The 18,687-nt window shown below is 42.1% G+C and overlaps 1 protein-coding gene across 1 annotated transcript in view; it reads left to right on the forward strand.

The window, feature by feature from the left end:
* Nucleotides 1-18,687, forward strand: part of LOC118001925 (sorting nexin-9) — a 61,276-nt gene that overhangs the window by 12,060 nt on the left and 30,529 nt on the right. Inside the window, exons 7-10 of the mRNA XM_034992110.1 lie at nt 10,527-10,692; nt 12,464-12,614; nt 16,133-16,217; nt 18,492-18,617. Coding sequence (XP_034848001.1) covers nt 10,527-10,692; nt 12,464-12,614; nt 16,133-16,217; nt 18,492-18,617 — 528 coding nt within the window. The remainder of the gene's footprint in view (nt 1-10,526; nt 10,693-12,463; nt 12,615-16,132; nt 16,218-18,491; nt 18,618-18,687) is intronic.

Consider the following 18,687-nt stretch of genomic DNA (forward strand, 5'->3'; position numbering starts at 1 on the left):
TCTTCTCCAGATACGCCCCGTGCCAGTCCCCCTTCTCTTTGTCTCTTTTGCGCTCTCCTCCAAGAATGATAGAATAACTCCTCCTGTCTTTCAAGTCTGCCCAGCCCCCAAGGTTCAGCTCAAATACCGCACCCTTTATGAAGCCTTGTTTGGTCTTTCCTTCTCTCGATTCCCTTAGTGCTATTTGTGACTCTTATCACAAATTTATTTGTAAACTTGCAAGCTTGGTGAGAAGCAGAGATTTTGTCTTATTTTTTTTCTATTCCCATAACCTATAAGAGGCCTCGCACCATACTAGAATGTTCTGCACATGTTGGAATGATTTTTTTGTTGTTGTTCTTCCATAAATACAGCAAAAGGTATTTTACAGTGGAAAATGTTACGAGGTTTACTGATTTCAACCTGAATTCTGTCAAGGGAGGTTGTGTTGTTCTCAACATTGGCTGTAGGACTAGGAGCCATCATAACACCTCATTCTACCATCTGCTGATTCAGAAATAGTTCATTCCCTTATAGGAAATCCACTGGGATTGTTAATTACTTTTTAACCATTTAGATATTAAACAAATGCTCAAAGTTAAGTGGGTATTTAGGGAAATAATATCTTTTTATTCAGAGCTTTTCAGTGTAATGGTATTATGAAGGATTTTTAATTGGTTAAGGGATAAAGAAGGCAATAGTAATTTTATGTTGGAACTACATTTGACTTTATCATTTCTCAAAAAAAAGTCCATTTTTAGGCCATCCTAAGGCCATTTTGTAATTCATTTAAAAATAAATCAGAAGAATGCTTCACACAGGTATTAGGTTTGCTTATTATTTCATTATCTCAAGTAAGATCTGTAATGCCATAGACTTCTCACCGTTGTTTATTGAGATTTCCTCTTTACAAAACCCTATTGGAAAGGTTCTCTCCGTCTCCCCACCCCCATATGAATCCCTTTTAATGGACTGCAGGGCTTTGTAAAGAAGGTTGTAGACATCTGTTTAAAGGATTTGCTGACATTTTCTCCAGAACTGCATCAGGCTAGCAATACTAACTTTCCATGCTTTTTTGATCACAGATCCTTGCTTTGTATAAGACAGCTTTATGCATCTAGGGAACCTTTCCAAAAGTACATGCCATGAAGTTCATTGTTGAGGGTGGTTTGTCATTGTTGTTTGTTTTCGTCTAACAGGAAACAAATGACAAAAGGGAAGGATTTGTTTTGTTTTTTACCTGAACACTGCTTTGATGAAGGGCCAGTGAGCATTGTTATAACACAGCCCATCATCAGAAGTGTCTGTAAGCCCATCTCTCGTGGACTTTTATTAGATCCATCTGGAAACTACTTGTAGCATCATCCTGTTTGGGACATGCAGTGACCTATTTTAAGACTTTGCGCTAACAAAATAAGTCAACTCTCTAAACTAATACAAATATTTCCTGCTTCTTAAGATAAGTTAATAAAATAAGTTTTCATTTTCTGTACTTAAAAAAATACATAACTGGAGTTGACATCTGTGTGCTTAGAATGTGAATTAACAAAGGGTTTGTTAAACCAGTTAAACTTTTTGGGTCATTTCCAATCAGTACAAACAGCTTTAATTGGTTCTTGTGATCTAGCCTCATTTTTTTAAAGAATGTAGAAGTTTTATATTCTGACCAGTGGTTTTGTGATGTTAGTAGAGGTTCATCTGAATTAAATTAATTACAAATAGATAATGTCCTTTGAGCAAAAGATCTATAAGGAACAAAACAGGAAATTTTACAAATTCTTCTACATTCTGAGTAGAAATGGCTGGGCTCTCTACATAAGAAAACTTTATACCCTCTGTAGGCTCTTCTGAGAAAAAGAGTTAAGTCTTTGTCAGAAACTGTTGAAATGTGCTTGGGCATCACAGTATTCGCTTTCTTTTTTTTTTTTTTTTTAAGATTTTATTTATTTATTTGAGAGAGAGAATGAGAGAGAGAGAGAGAGCATGAGAGGGGGGAGGGTCAGAGGGAGAAGCAGACTCCCTGCCGAGCAGGGAGCCCGATGCGGGACTCGATCCCGGGACTCCAGGATCATGACCCGAGCCGAAGGCAGTCGCCCAACCAACTGAGCCACCCAGGCACCCACAGTATTCGCTTTCTGCCCCTACTTCCTAACACAGCTGGCATGTGGTCATCATATGTCTGATGGAGAGATGTCACATAAAGACTTTGGTGCCTCAGTCCTACAGATGAGTTGTCAAAACAAAAGAAAAAGAAAAACATAAATAGCCTCAGACTTCACAGAGCAAGCAGTTTTCTTTTCATTCCTGTTGCAAATACCTGGACAAAGTCTTGCCCTGGAAGGAAGGAATTTTGTAACTAGAAACTTCCATCTGTGCTTCCAAGCAGGGGACCATTCATGAGGGTGTAGTGGAATGAGAGGCCATGGCAGGTAAGCCAACTGACAACAGACAGAACGTGTGAGCGTGGGATGGAGGCACAGCAAGAACTCCGCTGTGTGGTGACAAGGGGAACCTTCGATTGCTTCCACGGCCTCTCCCCCAAGGTAACAGTGTAAAGGGTAGTGAGCCCGTGATTCGGGACTCCTCTTACCTGGCAGACTTACCAGGCCGAGTGGTCCGCATTGACCTGTATTGATTGGAGCGTCTCCTCTAAGGAACCAGGTGGGCAGCCAGGGCCATGACCACCCATCCGTTTTCTTTTGAGCCGTCGTATGTCCTTTGTACTCACATTTGCTGGTTTGGTAGAAAGCCAGATAGAAAGCAATCTTAATGAAATATGTGTTACCTTTTTCATTAATTCTCAGACCTCAGTAACCCTCAACGTCCAGCCTAGTGTAGGGGGACGCACAGAGAAACAGTGGCATCATTACCGTTCTCTGCATCTTGTCCCGGTAGCTCCTGTGCGGCTATTCTTGTGATGTGTGCAGTGAAGGTTGTCCTTCTCAGACCATGTCTTGTGTGCTTACCGGGAGGCCAGTGAATGAGTCAGATCTCACCACTGTTATCCACAGTAGGAGTGTGCTTCTTACTGGTCCGGGTTCCCTGAAGATGTCCTACAAGAAGCAAAATACAGCAAAATATAACAAAACCAGAACCTATCATTTTTGTGGACTAGTGGTTTTATTTTCTTTAAAAACAGTTTTTAAGAGGAACCCTTTAGTATTATTGAAGCAGTACATATACACTGTAGAACATTGGGAAATTCAGGCTAGCCGACAGAAAAGCATCACATCCCCACCATGCACTACTGTTTACACCTTGGCATAGTCCTTATTTTCCCTGATGAACGTGGTTATCCACATGTTTACCCATATGAGACACGTACAGTACATACTCTTTGTAACCTTTTAAAAGTTGACAATCATTTTCAGTACATTTTCATCTTGTGTAATATCCAGACCAACTTTAATTTTCCCAGCAGACCCAGAATGTCTTTTACAGCTTGTTTAAGAACTGGCGTTCAGTGTAGGGCCCAGGCGTTAGGTCTGGTTTTGTCCACTGTGTCCTTCACATGTTTCCTTTCTTTCCAGCACAGCCCCTACTTTTTTATTCTTAGTTGGTTTTCCTGTACAATTCCCGTCTTTTGGATTTGTCAGATGGTTCCTTTGGTATTGTCCAAGTTGTTCCTCTATCCTCTGTACTTCTTATAAATTGGAAGCTGTACCTAAGGTCTCAAAGGATTCAAAGTGAACATTCTGGGCAAGAATATACCATAGGGATATTGTATATTCATGCTACAGCACATCAGAATCAGTCCACCGTTACTGATCAGAATGACCTTGGGTCAGGTTAATGGCAGTCTTCTGTTTCCACCGTCTGGTTATGTTTTCTCCTTGTGACCAGAAGGTAATCTGGTGTTAATTCAGTGCTATTAACCATTCACCTAATAGTTTGCCACCAGTTGATATCTTTGCCTGAATCAATAAAGCGATTTCTTCCACATTTACTGAGGTGGCTTTCTTCTGTAAAATAGCACTTTTCCTTTATCAGTTGGAGCTGGTTAGCTACCTTGGAAAACAGTTTCTACTGGAATTCGGTGTAGATGTCCAGTTCTTTCCCTTTCACTGCCAGATTGCCAGGTAAGAAGTTGCTTTAATAGCTTCTCAAGTAGTGACAAATGAGTTTTCCTATTTTTTTGGTATTGTTGTGGACCCAAGGGTTTACACTGATCCCGTGTGTTCCCACTGGTATGGGTTTTTCTTTTTTATGCTTAAAATTATCACCCACTGGAAGCCCATCAAAATGTTTCCTCTGTCTCATCAATATCTGGAAGCTTTCTTGCTCTTAAATATTCTTGCTAATTCTGTTGTCTGTGTCATTACTGGGTCAGCTTTGATTGATTGGTTTTTCCTTGTTATGGCTCATATTTTTTGCTACTTTTCATGCCTGGTGATTTTTTATTGGAAGCCAGACCTTGTGATTTTTACCTTGTTATATGTTGGGTATTTTTGTTTTCCCATAAATATTTTGGGGTCTTGTTCTGGCATGAAGTTAGGTTACTTAGAAACAGTGTAACCCTTTCACATTATTTTTAAGCTTTTTCAAGTGGGACCAGAGCAATGTTTCGTCTCGGGGTATTTTTGCTTCTCTGCTGAGGCAAAACCCTTTTTGGCAGTGTACCTGATGCCCTGTGCTCAGGAGGTTTTTTCTTCTGGCTGGTGGGGGTACTTAATCCTTTCATGTGGTACACTCACTAGTACTAGCCCAAGACCTGGGGTACCCCTGTGCGGCTCTGTAGAGGGCTGTCTGTGCAGCTCTCTGCCCTGGGCTCCCCCTTCTATCTCCTCAATTCACAGGAACCACTGGTCTTTTTGTGGGTTCCTCATCCTGATCCGTGGCCTGGAAAGTCTCTCTAGGCAGGATCAGGTCCTTTATTGCCTGGTGTCCAATGATTGGGAAACGGTTTCATGTATTTTCTCGGTTCTTTTTTTAAAATAGTTTTAGTTTTAAGTGGAAAACTGGATCATGTTGATAGCCTACTTTGTATATTAATTGATTTCCAAAGTCAAGTTTATCTACATCTAGAAAATGGCGATAATACCACCAACTTAACAAGAGAGTTGTACCTGAAAAGTGCATCCTCGTGACACCATGTGAGCGTTCTAGTAATGACTTCCCTACTGGAGAGCTGTGGAGCCGGGACTCAAAGCCTGGGAACGGGGCTCCACAGCTCTCCTCCTGACACCAGTTCCAGTTTGGCCTTGAGTAGCTTCATGGGAGTGTATCCGTTACCTGTTGTCGCGAGGACGCTGCGTACCGAGCCAGGGAGAGCCTCCAGAGCACGCACCAGAGGCCTTTGCTTGTGCGGGCACGGCCTGACTGGCTCCTGCCCTCACCTGGGCCCGCTGGGTGTCACTGTGGCACCGTGCCTCCTCCTCGTCAGCCAGGTGGCTTTGCTCGTCTTACGTGCCCGGTGGCTTTGAAAACACTGGTTCAACATCTTAACATTCTGAAAAGCTTGGCTTTGTGTTTCCTCTGGAGTTTCTTTCCTTGGCTGTGTGACTTGCATGATATTTGTTCCATTCCCTCTGTGCTGCTTAGGATTATTTTTGGCGCTTCAGTGACACCGTGATGTGACTGACAGCAGCGGTCTCCAGAATGCGCACTGACCATAACCCACTCCTCCGCAGTCGGGGCTTTGCTTTTGCATGTAAAATGTTTGTGAACGGACAGCATGCTAGAATTTTCTGGTGCACTTAGCCCTGCCACGAATTTGCTGTCTCTAGTTAAAAGCTTTGGTATGCTCTTTTTTTCTTCACTTACTGAGCACCCTTTTTGTTTTAAGGTGGATATTTTGGCTCAGATTGGTTGTATTGAAAGTCTCAGCCAGTCACCACCTTCTTCATCTTCTCCTTCTCCTTCTCCTACCATAAATAAGGTAAAGCTCAAACTTGAATGCAAGAGGAAATTAACATTTAAAGCCCCTCAAAGTAGCCCTTTTCCACAAGTGAGGTGATTGTTTCAGGTGAAGTATCTTCCAGAAGGCCTTCTTGGGGTGTGGAGACACGGGGTGGAATTGGTAGGAATTGGCAGGGCAGCTGGGATTTGCACCTGGGGGAGTATGTCACCGAGACTTGTTTGGGGATCTGTTCCATGGGCAGTGAGAGCTAATGAAGGGTTCTCAGTCACGTGGTTGACAGAGTCAGGAGCTGTTTGGTACCATAAAGGGCAGGCAAGGAAGAAGTTGAAGACCTTACAGAAGGAGAGAGGAAGCAAAGCCAGAAGAAAGGGAGAGAAGAGGCTGCTCTGGGTTTGAAGCCTTGGCTCGGGAGCAGAATGGGTTGTTTGGCCAAATGCCTGCGGTTGGGGGCACAAGGGTTATTGGGATTGAGGGCAAAGGGGTCAGAGGCCATAGGGTGATTAAACCAGGTCATCCTAGGAGGTTGTTACAGGAGGGGTTGGGCTTTGAAGGATCTGGCATCTAGCACCCAGAAAATGTTTGTGCCAAGCGCCCCAAGAAGGGATATTGGGGGTTGAAAACAGAGAGGTCAGAGGCCAATGCATGGCAAGGTGGGTTCAGAGAAAAAAGGAGACAGACTGTGTGAGCTGGCTCCTAGTTGTTGGTATTAGAGGAGGGGCCCTGGAAGTCAGTAAAGGCCATCTGAGAGCGAGAGAGAGTGGTCAGTGATCGAAGCTGGAGAGGTGTCCAGTGGGCCAAGCTGTGAAAGATTTATCAGCAAGAGTCACCTTGAAACAGGATAGAGGGAATGTCCCAGGAAAAACAACAGAGAAGGAAGCAAATAATTACTAGATTTGCCTACAAGGATTTCATAACCTTAGGAGGAGCTGAGATCATATAGGTAACCAAATATATAGCAATTACTATAAGCAATTTATAAACAAAGTAGTTTTATTTATTTTTAGCCTAATTAATTTTTTTTGTAAAGTCCATTCATATATTTTTAAATTTAAGTATGCTTAGCATGAAGTGTTATTTTAGTTTCAGGTACAATGATTCAGTAATTCTGTATATTGCTTACTGTTCATCTTGATAAGTATACTCTGAATCCCCTTCATGTAGCTCACCAGTCCCCCCACCTCCCCTCTGGCAACCACCAGTTTGTTCTTTGTATTTAAGAGTCTTTTTTTGTTTGTCTCTTTTTCCCCTTTGTTCATTGTTTGTTTGTTTGTTTTTCTTAAATTCTGTATATGTGTGAAATCGTATGGTATTTATCTTTCTCTGACTTATTTCACTTAGTATTATGCTGAGGTCCATCCATGTTGTTCAGATGGCAAAATCATTCTTTTTTATGGCTGAGTAATAGTCCCTTCTGTGTGTGTGTGTGTGTGTGTGTGTGTGTGTGTGTGTGTGTGGTCTTTATCCATTCATCTATGGATGGCCACGTGGGCTATTGTAAATAATGCCGCAGTAAACATAGGGGTGCATGTATCTTTTCAAATTAGTGTTTTCGTTTAAATGCAGTAGTTTTCAAAAGAACTTTTTTTTTTTTTTTTTTTAAGGATACTTGCTCTGAATAGTTCACATCTGATTGTTTCCTCGATGTCGATGAAAATCTTCCTTTGCTAACATTATAGTCTTAATGTCACAGCAGTGTTGACCTTCAGTCTTCCTATCCTACTTTATAACCCTCTGTTCCTTTTCAGTTTCCTTCATGTAACTTGCACCAGCTTTTCTGAATCTGAGGCAGACTGCCTCGTTTCGAATTCTAAGCCTGAAATTCCCGGCCAGAATTTCAGCCTGGCTGCCTGACCAGAACCCATGCCCTTGACTGAGCTGCCCTCAGCCTATTATTTCACGGGGCCGGGGGGCTCAGTCAGGACTTGATGGAAACACTAGACAAATGAATGTCTGTACTAACTGTCCTCTTATATCCAAAATTTCTGTACTTCTTGAAGTTCTCATTCTGAAAATAAAAACCTCATAGAGTTTGGAGGGCACAGAGTATATATTGCTGAGTATAACTCCCCTCCTCAAAGAAAACCAGGGAGGAAGGGCTTCTCTTAAGTCAAGTGTGCTTGTCAGGCCCTCAGCATGACTGCCTTCATTTCCAGTATCCGCTAGAATGCCTTGCAGGTATCACCGTGTAAGCTTATATTCGAGAAGTTCACAGGCATCTGGATGAAATGTCCTTCTGCTGTTAATATTTGACTTAAATGAAATGGGATTCCAGCTCAAGAACATACCAGTTTTACTTCTAATTCAAACAGAAGAAATCATCCCACAGAAAGCAATGATCCTTCAAAATCACTAGTAACTTCATTCTTTTTCTTGAAGGTGTAAGAGATGTTTGAATGGAATCATACTTCACATGTAAAAAATACACTCTGGTTCTGGTGTGTGACAGGCAGTTATCCCCACATCTGTCAAAAAAGGCCAACCTTGATAGTATTCTAGAGCATTAAGTATTTTAGACAGTTTGGGTAACTTTCTTGCAAATTCCCCCTTTCTTTGTTCCTTTTTTTTTTTTTTTTTAACACAAGTATTTTTTTTTTTTAATGTGAGAAAGAAGACTCAAAGGGGAAAATTTGCTATTCCATGTTCTTAGATAAACAGATTCAATATCAAAATTGTTTTTTTTTTTTAAAGACACTGTTTGGTTTCCCTGAATTTATCTGTAAGTTTAAGGTGATACAAGTAAAAATCAACACATTTTTCAAAATTTGACATTCTGATGCAAAAGTTTAGATTTACTTTTTTTTTTTAATTTTTAAATTTTTTAAAAAGATTTTATTTGACAGAGCATACGCAGGGGGAGAGGCAGGGAGAGGGAGAAGCAGGATCCCGCCCAGCAGAGAGCCCAACATGGGACTCGATCCCAGGACCCTCATGACCTGAGCCAAAGGCAGACATTTAACCAGCTGAGCCACCCAGGCGCCCCTAGATTGTTTTACTTTTAAAATATTAAGCTGATGCTAAAGTTGATGTGTAAAAATAAACCAATAAAAGATTTATGCTAAAGTATTAATACTGTTCTATCTAGTGGGCTAACAAGTCACTTGGTACTTATACAAATGGATTCCTAGGAAAAAGAGTCCAGAAATAGGCCCAAGTCCAGCATACGAGTAAGGTGACATTTCAATTCAGTAGGGGAAAGATGGATTTTTCAGTAAATGGTATTAGGCCAACAGACTGACTACAAGAAAAATTAAGTCAGATTCCCTAATTATTTCCCCCACCAAAGTAAATTCCAGGCAAATCAAAGATTTAAAATTTTAAAATCAAGGAAATAAAACCCCCCAAAACTGTGGTTGCCTCAAGTGGACAGGGCAGGGTGAGAAGTGGGCTGCAGGTTCTCTCACTGTAATAGTCCTTGAAACCGGATGCCATGTATTGTTTTCTCCAAAGTTTTATTTACGCTATTAATAATTGAACTGTAAAATTACTTAAAGGAATAATGGGAAAAAATATTTTAAAAATTAATTTTGGAGCATGGCAGAACCCATTGGCAAGTCGGTGGGAGCGTAGGAATGGAACTGTCAAATGGAACTGTACAATCTCTTTGGAAAGCAGTTTGACAGAATCTGTCAGCTGAGAAAGCCCATTCTCCTTAGCCCACCAGTTTCTCTTCTGGGGATTGCACATGGTTGTATTGGACACGTGGGGAAGGATGTACAAGGAGGTGCACTGCAGCATTATTTTTGGTAGCAAAACACTGACAGCACGATACGTGAGCATCGGCATATACTGGTGAAGCTGTGGGAGTTAAATATGGTGGAACAAGCCACGGGGAAGAGCCATGTCACCCGTATGTGCTGATGGACCACAGAGAACGCGTCAGGCCGCGAAGTGAAAAAAACAAACACAAGTGCAGAGCACAAAGGTTTAGAAACAAAAGGGACCTCTGGGCGCGGGATGTTCGATGAAGTATATGGAAGGAATTCATTGGTGGTAGTTGTCTGAAGAGAATGACTGGCAACCTGGTAGCATATCCTTTTATTCTGTTTGTGTTTTTTTGTGTTTTTTTTTTTACTGGGAAGGTATGACTTTTCCATATAAAAATTAAAACCTCGTCAAAAATATAGTGGATTTGCTTTAAAACAGTTAAAGCAAATAAAACAGATCCTTGTCAGCATGGATAATCCCAAAAACATGATTTAAGTGAAAACAAGACAGCTTGCAGAGAGACACATCCCATGTAATGTTGTGTCGGTCAGTTTTAAGAACCTAAAGCTGTTACTTAGGACCGTGTATGTATGCAGTGGAGGTATGGAAACATCCTCAGGAATGGATACAGTTCAGGGAAGTACTTGCTGGGGGGTGTGGAGAAGAAAGAGCAAGTACGACAGCGACAGCCACGTGTCATAGTCCCTTTGTTACTGGTTGTCAAGTTCCAAGGAAGCAGGGCAAAAGATTAACATAAAAAGAAAATGTATGAGGTTGATGCTGCTCTTTGTGCTTTCCTTATCTATTTATTTAAATGCAAAATTATTATTTAAATTTAAAATTGTTTTAAACTTATGTCCGTTTTTTGCAGCACCCCTAGTATATTCTGTTAAGTGATTCCTACTGAATTGAGTAGTGCTTTTGAGAAGTCACAAATGGTCTTTCTCCCTTTTTTTTTTTTTTTTTTTACCTCTGACAGCAGGTCAGCAGTGGCAATGACCCCTGGTCAGCCTGGAGTGCTTCCAAATCTGGAAACTGGGACAGCACGGATGGCTGGGGGGCCAAGCCAGAGGGGACCACGGCCCAGAGAAACACCTCCAATAACTGGGACACTGCCTTTGGTCACCCCCAGGCCTACCAAGGACCAGGTGAGGAGGGGGCTCTGCCAGTGCCCGGGCCCACCCTGAAAGTGACTGGGGAGGGCATTCGAGTTAAAAATAGAATTTAATCAGGGGCGCCTGGGTGACTCCGTTGGTTAAGTGTCTGCCTTCGGCTCAGGTCGTGATCCTGGGGTCCTGGGATCGAGCCCCACATCGGGCTCCCTGCTCAGCAGTGCCTGCTTCTCCCTCTCGCTCTGTCTCTCCCCTCCGCTTGTTCTCTCTCAAATAATAAAGAAATAAAGTCTTTAAAAAAAAAAAAAAGGTATTTTAAAAATAGAATTTAATCAAAGGAGCACTGTGAGGTGCTCTTGTCACTAGCAGCAAACCTAGATTTCTGGACCCAAATGTGGGTAGTCGTTAATTATAATCTCTAGTCCCAGCTCCGCGATCCATATCGGAGTTGCTTGCAGGGGCCAGGCTCACAAGGCAGGAGAGCAGAGCGGCCCCGTGGCTGGGAAGAGGACACAGTCCTCCTGTCGCCAACGGATTGATAGCATTGCAGGAGACCCAGCTCACAGTCCTGGTCCTCCATGGTGCCGGGGACTGGCCAGCTCCATTTTTATATCCTCTTCCCACTCTAAAATCTTAGCAGCTGACACACATTTGTTTTAAAACCTTGGGCCCAAAAAGTGTGTATACAGATCAAGTATGATTTATCACCTGCTGGTTTATGACGTCTGACCTAATGGTTTTTCCTCTTCCTTAACTACCTGTTTTAATGGAAGTACAGAGGCAAAAGAGGAATTTGTAGACTGGGAAACAATTCAGGAATTAAGAAAAAGGGTATTTATGTCTGTTCTGAGATTAAATAAAAAGACAGAGATCCGCCCCTCATTTTTTTATGACCCGTGGATGAGCACATCCCGTGGAGAATCGAATGTGCTAGTGGCCGGGGACTTGTGCGCAGGAGACATGAAGGGCACAGGCTCCCGCTCGTAGCAGGAGTCACGGGCCAGTGGAAGGGCTGCGACCCCACAGCTGACCCCAGTTCTGTACCAGCTCGGCCCAGATCCTTCCAGTACCTTCTGTTCTTTTTCGTTTTCATTTTGGCCTTTGTCTCTCGGCTTCTCTTGGTGGCACCCTAGGGCCAAGATCCCAGGGCATTTTTCTGTCTAATGGTAAAAGGACACGTGAGGCCATCAGGGTGGGAGACAGAGGCCCAGACGGCGGGAGGAGGACGTGGGGGTGGGGGGAAGCCGGCAGCAGCGTCTGTACCCGACAGAGACCACTGTTCAAATGGGAGGCTGCGGGCGCTGTAACGCCCCCTTGTCTCATTTCTTCTCTTCCCCTCCTTCCTCCCCTCCCCTTGTCCTTCCCTCACCTGTATTATCCTTGGTGTTAAAGAATTCCTTTTCAAAGATCTATTATCTGCCTTCCATCCTTCCTGCCCAATATTCGTGACTGAAAGGGTATTTGATCTGCTTATTTCCAAGTGTATAAAGTGAGAGTTACCTGTGTGCCGGCTTGGCTTGTGTACCCTCCACGGAGCTGCTCCTAGTCTGCACTTCCCTGAAGTTCCTCACACTGACAGCCTCATTATTTCTAACTTGTCTTTTGCACTAAAAGGCAGAATCCAGGGTTGGAGCCCTTGCACGGACTAGAGCACCCTCACTCCGCATCTGCCTTACATTCCTGTGCTACAGCTTCTCTCGTTTTTTTTTTAATTGGCTAACGCAGTCAGTAGTCACTATCAGAAAATGAGGTTGTTCCATTTTTATTTTGTTTTTCTTCACCGGTGCTCTTCTGTGCCCACCCCTAGCCACCGGTGATGATGATGAGTGGGACGAAGACTGGGACGACCCCAAGTCCGCTGCTCCCTACTTCAAGGATTCAGAGTCAACAGAAGCAGGGGGTGCTCAGCGGGGCAACAGCCGAGCTGGCTCCTCATCCATGAAGCTGCCACTCAACAAGTAGGTTTAAAGGGCATCGGGGAACGTGAACTCCACGCAGAAACAGAGGGGAGATCCAAGGAGGCTTTCCTCTTTTCAGTGATCTGGGAAGTTTGGGGTGTCATTTGATCATTTCTATTTGGATCTTAGCTTTAGAAGCTTATTGGAAGAATTTTTTTTTTTCTTTTTAAAGTGAAATATTTGTTCTGTTTAATGATCTGCCAAATACTGTTTTTACCTTTGTCAACTCCATGGCACATTGATGTCACAAGAAAGCTAAAAATAATAATATTAATAATAATAACTCCTTTAACTGTTTTCCTATTTGTTGATCACTTACTGTGGGCCAGGCATTGCGCAGAGTGGCTTCCATGAGCTGTCATGTGACCCTCGTATCCCTTTGTAGTACATAGACTCTGTTTCACTATGGGAAGAACTGAAGCCCAGAGAGGTTAAGTAAGTGTCCAGGCTTGCACAGCTGGTAAGTTAGGATCCCAGGCATTCCTTCAGTCTCTCAACTACTATGCCTAGGATGTTGTAAGACTTTGTTTCATTTAGATTTCTCTGAGATGTAAAACGAGAAGAGTTTGGAACAGTATTTGTAGACTCAGTGCCTGACAGGGAAGCGTGTGGGAAGGGGTGAGTGTGGACAGAGCACCGTGGGATTCCCCGCAGGACAGACCTGCATGAGTCTGTAGTTCACACAGGTCAAAGGAGACACAATTTATGACTTCCCTAGGAATCCTCAAATTCTCTTCTTACAGCAGTGTGCTTAATAGAGTTTTTCTAAAACTACCACCACTGTTTCTCTGTGTTCCAAGTCCGTGATTCAGAGCAGGAAGGAATGTTAATCTGTGTCTGGAAACAGTTGTAAAGAGAATGTTTGCTGTGTACCTGGATGTCAAGGTCTGGGTCTAGATCCACACATGGAAGTTTGAGTCCTCCTGGTTCCGCTCTGCATGTTTACATAGCATCAAGTGATTGGATGAGCTGGCTTTTAGCTACAAGTTCTTCCTACTTGTCTATCCACTTCCTTCCATTATGTCTTTTCATGTTCAGTTGCATGCGTTATAAAATTAGTCATTCACATTGACTCTATCCTTTTCTTAGAGTGGAAGGTGAAGTTCTCAGTGTGGTCTGCAGTGATGTAAATTAGCATAAATTACAAGTGCATTGGAACCCATTTTACTGTAAAGTATCTCTCAGCCCCATTTTGACAACGAGGAAGCGCAGACTCCATCATGTGTGTGGCCTAGCGTTCCTGGCTACTGGTTAGGGAGGCTCTGCCTCATGCCCAGGCTCCTGACCCTGCTTTTCCTGCCTTCCTGTGCCCCACGCTCACCTGCTCTCCTCTGCTGTATGATCTTGGGAAGTGGGGTGACCCGTTTGAGCCTCAGTTTCCATATCTCTGAAGTGAAGGGGCTGGCTTTAATTTAAAATTCTCGAAAATTTCAGTTCAGGCTGAAACCAAATCAGAGGAATCCTAAATTGACCCAGAACCTCTGAGGCATCCCTCTCTCCCTCTCTCTCTGGTGCTGAGAGCTGTTTAAAATCCTGTGGCTCTTTTTTTATTATTACTATTTAACTAGACTAGTATATAAATGACTCACAACAGTCATTAAAATTTTTTAAAGTATTAACATTTTTCAGCAGTTAATCCATTTTATATGACAGCCGTGTTCCTGTCATGGAGCATAAAGCTTACACTAGGAGAGATTAGAAATTGAAGTATACTCAAGCATTATAAGAATCCATCTTGATAATACTGAAAGAATTAATAAATTGCACTGCTGTTCAATAAGTATTAAATGAATCGGCCCTAGAGGTTTGCTGTGATCCCTAAGAATACCGAAGGAAATGTGAAATGGGACCTCTGCACTCAGAGGCTTACAGTCTAGTTAGGGAATTGTCACTCTGTGTAATCCCCCAATTTTTTCCATCAATATTTTCTAGCAAAAGTACAGGTTATTTAATAAAACTGTTCCAGATTAGTCCATTATGCATTTCGTGTATTCCTATAACTCCTCTGGGTCTTGGAAATACAAATACTTTCTCTAAGGTATTTCTAGTCTGCTGTAATGTGTAAATGGATTATGGTGATTAAGCATGATAAATTATATAGCAGAAGTATGGTCAGAATGTTGAAGAAGCCCAGAGAGAGCTGTACCTGAGGCTGTAGGGAATACTTTCAAAGAGATGATGACATAATTAGAGATAAGTTTAATTTATGAATATATATACTAGGCTCTTTATATAACTCTCTCATTTAATTCCCTCATTCATTTAATTCCCTTATCTTAAAAGGCAGGTCATATTGGTCCCATTCCTCCCAAAAGGAGACTGGAGCTCTAAAGGTCACATAGCTATTAATTGTTGGAGTTGGAATTCAAACCCAAGACCATTCAGCTCCTAGACCCCTCTTTGTTCTCTCGTGTATGAGCTGTGCTTAAAGACTGCCTAGGGGGGCACCTGGGTGGCTCAGTCGTTAAGCGTCTGCCTTCGGTTCGGGTCATGATCCCAGGGTCCTGGGATCAAGTCCCACATCAGGCTCCCTGCTCCACGGGAAGCCTGCTTCTCCCTCTCCCACTCCCCCTGCTTGTGTTCCCTCTCTCACTGCGTCTCTCTCTGTCAAATAAATAAATAAAATCTTTTAAATAAATAAAATAAATAAAGACTGCCTAGGGAAAAGAGGTAAGTCATGTGAGGATGAAGGAAAAGACAGGCCCCTGAGACCATCACATTGGCTTTTAATTTGGTATATGAATGAAATAGAAGTAGTGTAGCTGGTTTTTTGTAGGAATAATATTTCTTTTTCTATTGTAGGTATTTTGCTTTCTGAGGGTCTTTTTTTTTTTTTTCCTGTTTATTAAAAGAAATTCTAAAACCCAAATTAATCTTGTCCTCTTTAGAAGTAGTGCTTTGGATGGCTGTATGTTTATTCCAGCTTTTCTCTGATTTTAGAACGTTTGGGGTCTCTACTAAGGAGGAGACTGGTTTTCTTTTGTGTCTTGTAAACCAGTTCTGAAGACAAGTCTAAAAGAAGATGGCTTATGAACAAGTGCTTATGAACAGTGACGGTTTCTCTGGGATAATTGTGGCCTCCTGCAGGGACTATGTTGAAAGACAGCTTCAGTTTGGATACAAATGCTGGCGTGTGGCCACGGCCCCATGTGTTCAACTCCAGGGGCTGTGCTCGGTACTTTCTCCTCCCGTGCCCCGGGGGACAGTTTTCTAGGCTGCCCTTCACTCTCTGTGGTGGTAGAGTGTTTCCGATCCAGTTAAGCAAGTAGAGCACCCATAAATATCACACCTTCTGGAGTCAGACTGTTCTCTTACCAGATAAAGCTTAATTAAATGACTAATTGGCCATTGAACAATCTGATTACATTAGGTTTCATTTACCAGTTTTCCTAGTCCTGCTATATCTGAAAGGCAGAACAAGGTTAAAACTCTTGTATTAAGAATATGTGGACCAGAGTTGTAGAATTCTATAAGGAAAGACATAAGACTCACGCACGGGCATTTATCTTCATGACTAGATTTCCTGGATTTGCAAAACCTGGAATGGAACAGTATTTGTTGGCCAAGCAACTAGCAAAACCCAAAGAGAAAATTCCTATCATTGTAAGTTTGTTCACTTTTGTTTGCTTCCTTTGTTTCTAATTAAGCTCTTTTTATGATATCTTAAAGCTAAGAGGGTTATTAGTCTTCTGGAGGGTATTTTTAACACATTTAATGCTCCAAATAACTGACGGGATGTATTAGTATTGCAAGAGTAGTAAAGATAATTGGCATCAAGTGATGCCTGTTGTTATATTTAGATATTTTTTAATTTTTACCTCTATGACTATTAGTAATTGAACCAACCACGTCTATAGTATATATTCTTTTAATAATTTTTCTTCTCTAAAGTGTCTTGAAGACATGCTGTCTTCCTGCCAACTCTGTATATTTAGCTAATAAGCCCAATTCAAATATTTAGGTTTCTGCCCTGGCAAAGTGCATGCATATTATCCAAATAAGATGCCCTTTCCGGGGCGCCTGGGTGGCTCAGACGGTTAAGCGTCTGCCTTCGGCTCAGGTCATGATCCTGGGGTCCTGGGATCAAGCCCCACATCCGACTCCCTGCTCAGCGGGGAGCCTGCTTCTCCCTCTCCCTGCCACTCTGCCTACTTGTGCTCTCTCTCTCTCTGTCAAATAAATAAATAAAATCTTAAAAAAAAAAAAAAGATGCCCTTTCCACTGCGCTGGTAATAATTAGTCTTTCCTCCAATAAAGCAGCTGTCAGGTCATAGTAAGGACTAAGCAAATACAAGCTAGGAGTTAGTGACACCATTAAGAATCTCTCCCTCAGAATAACTTGATTATTACATAACATGACATATAGGCTCTCTGTTTTCACCCAAATGTTGATTGCTGATAGATTTTCTTTCTAAGCATTATCTAGTGCTATATTTCCAGATGAATTCTGGAAAAGAGAACTCTGGCTATCTTTTGACCCTATTGACTTAACCCTGTAACTGTAGGATGGGGACGGGGTTGGGGGAGAGTCTTGAGTGTAATTATCATAGGCCCAAACAAGGAGGAGGAAACATCTGGTCTTATTCTAATAATCTCTAGGTCCTGGGAAACTTGATAAAGTGCAAAAATGATACTGGATTTTTATTATTATTATTATTATTATTATTAGTTCCTACATCTTTGAAAAGCTTGAAATCCTAGAAACTCCAGAAAAAAGGGCTGTGGCCAAGAGCCCCTTCCTCCTTTTTCCCTCAAAGCAAATTTGGGGTAATTATCTTCTGAGTGGTTAGATTAAAGATTATTTTAACTTTTAAATTTTTTCTTCAGACTTTTTAGTAAATACTGAACATGTATTGTTGTTGTTTGCACTAAATTTAAAACTCCACAGGACTAAAAGCCCTCAAAGGGGACTTTATCACAAGCACGATAGTGTTGTAGCTAAAATACCCCAGCGTCGGAGTTGTCCCATAAGTGTCACGTAGACCTGGGCCCCCTATACCCTGTAAGCAAGCCACCTGTGCAGGCTCCTTGCATGGAAAGGGAAGCTGAGGGATAATGCCTTCGAGTCTTCAGAAAACCAAGAGAAAGCAGATACGTGGTTCTTTGCTCTTAAGGCACAGTAACCCTGCCCACTAATAAAATGTGAGCCCCTGGATATTGGGCCCTAGTTGATCAGAGTGGCCTCTTTTGGTCCCACTCACTGAGGGCGGTTTCCAGAGATTCCTGCCCTATAGCTTTCAGGGTTTTCTGGATCTGGGCTCCTCCCTGAGGAGTCATAGTAGCTTATTGTCAAGATCTTCTCTTTAGTCCCTTATTAGTAAGATTGTTTGAGCCCTGGTCACCTCCCTGACCTCATAACCTCTGAACTTTCTTACCCCAGCCTACTTTTTCTTTCTTCCACCTTTAAAAAGAATTAGGACTGAGTATACAGAAAGTGAAAGTAAGCATTGAGAAAGTTTGAGGGCAGTTTGACATTGTCAAGACATCCAAGTGTGTAATTTCATATTTCACAAAACTACCAGTCTGTGATAGATTGGAAATCTTTTAAAACCAGCCCTTCATCACAAATGACTAAGACAACTGGACTAGAGAGAGGAAATTGTGTTCCATCCTACACTCCCCTAGAGGAGAGGGAGACAGACATCTCTTCTCCATGGCCTGAGATGCCCACATGGAGAGCAGAAGGGTTTGTCCTAGCAAGTGTGTCTTTAAATATATAACCTTATCAGGAACAGAGAGCATTCATAGAACTTCACAAAGAGCAAGAATGACCCTCCACAGGACTTGTAGTCCTAAAAAGAATCATTTGATGATTTATCAAATATATTGACTATTTTTCCATATTACAAAATTAACTCTCCCTGAAACGTTGTGTAGGTTGGAGATTATGGCCCAATGTGGGTTTATCCTACCTCTACGTTTGACTGTGTGGTAGCAGATCCCAGGAAAGGCTCCAAAATGTACGGTCTGAAAAGCTACATTGAATATCAGTTAACACCTACTGTAAGTATCGACGTTATCAAAAACAGAATCATGCATGCATTCCTAGCTAAAATTTGCTTTTTTCTTCATT

Source organism: Mirounga leonina, unplaced genomic scaffold, assembly GCF_011800145.1.
Source record: "Mirounga leonina isolate KUSES-001 unplaced genomic scaffold, KU_Mleo_1.0 Mir_55, whole genome shotgun sequence".
NCBI classification, from domain to species: Eukaryota; Metazoa; Chordata; class Mammalia; order Carnivora; family Phocidae; genus Mirounga; species Mirounga leonina.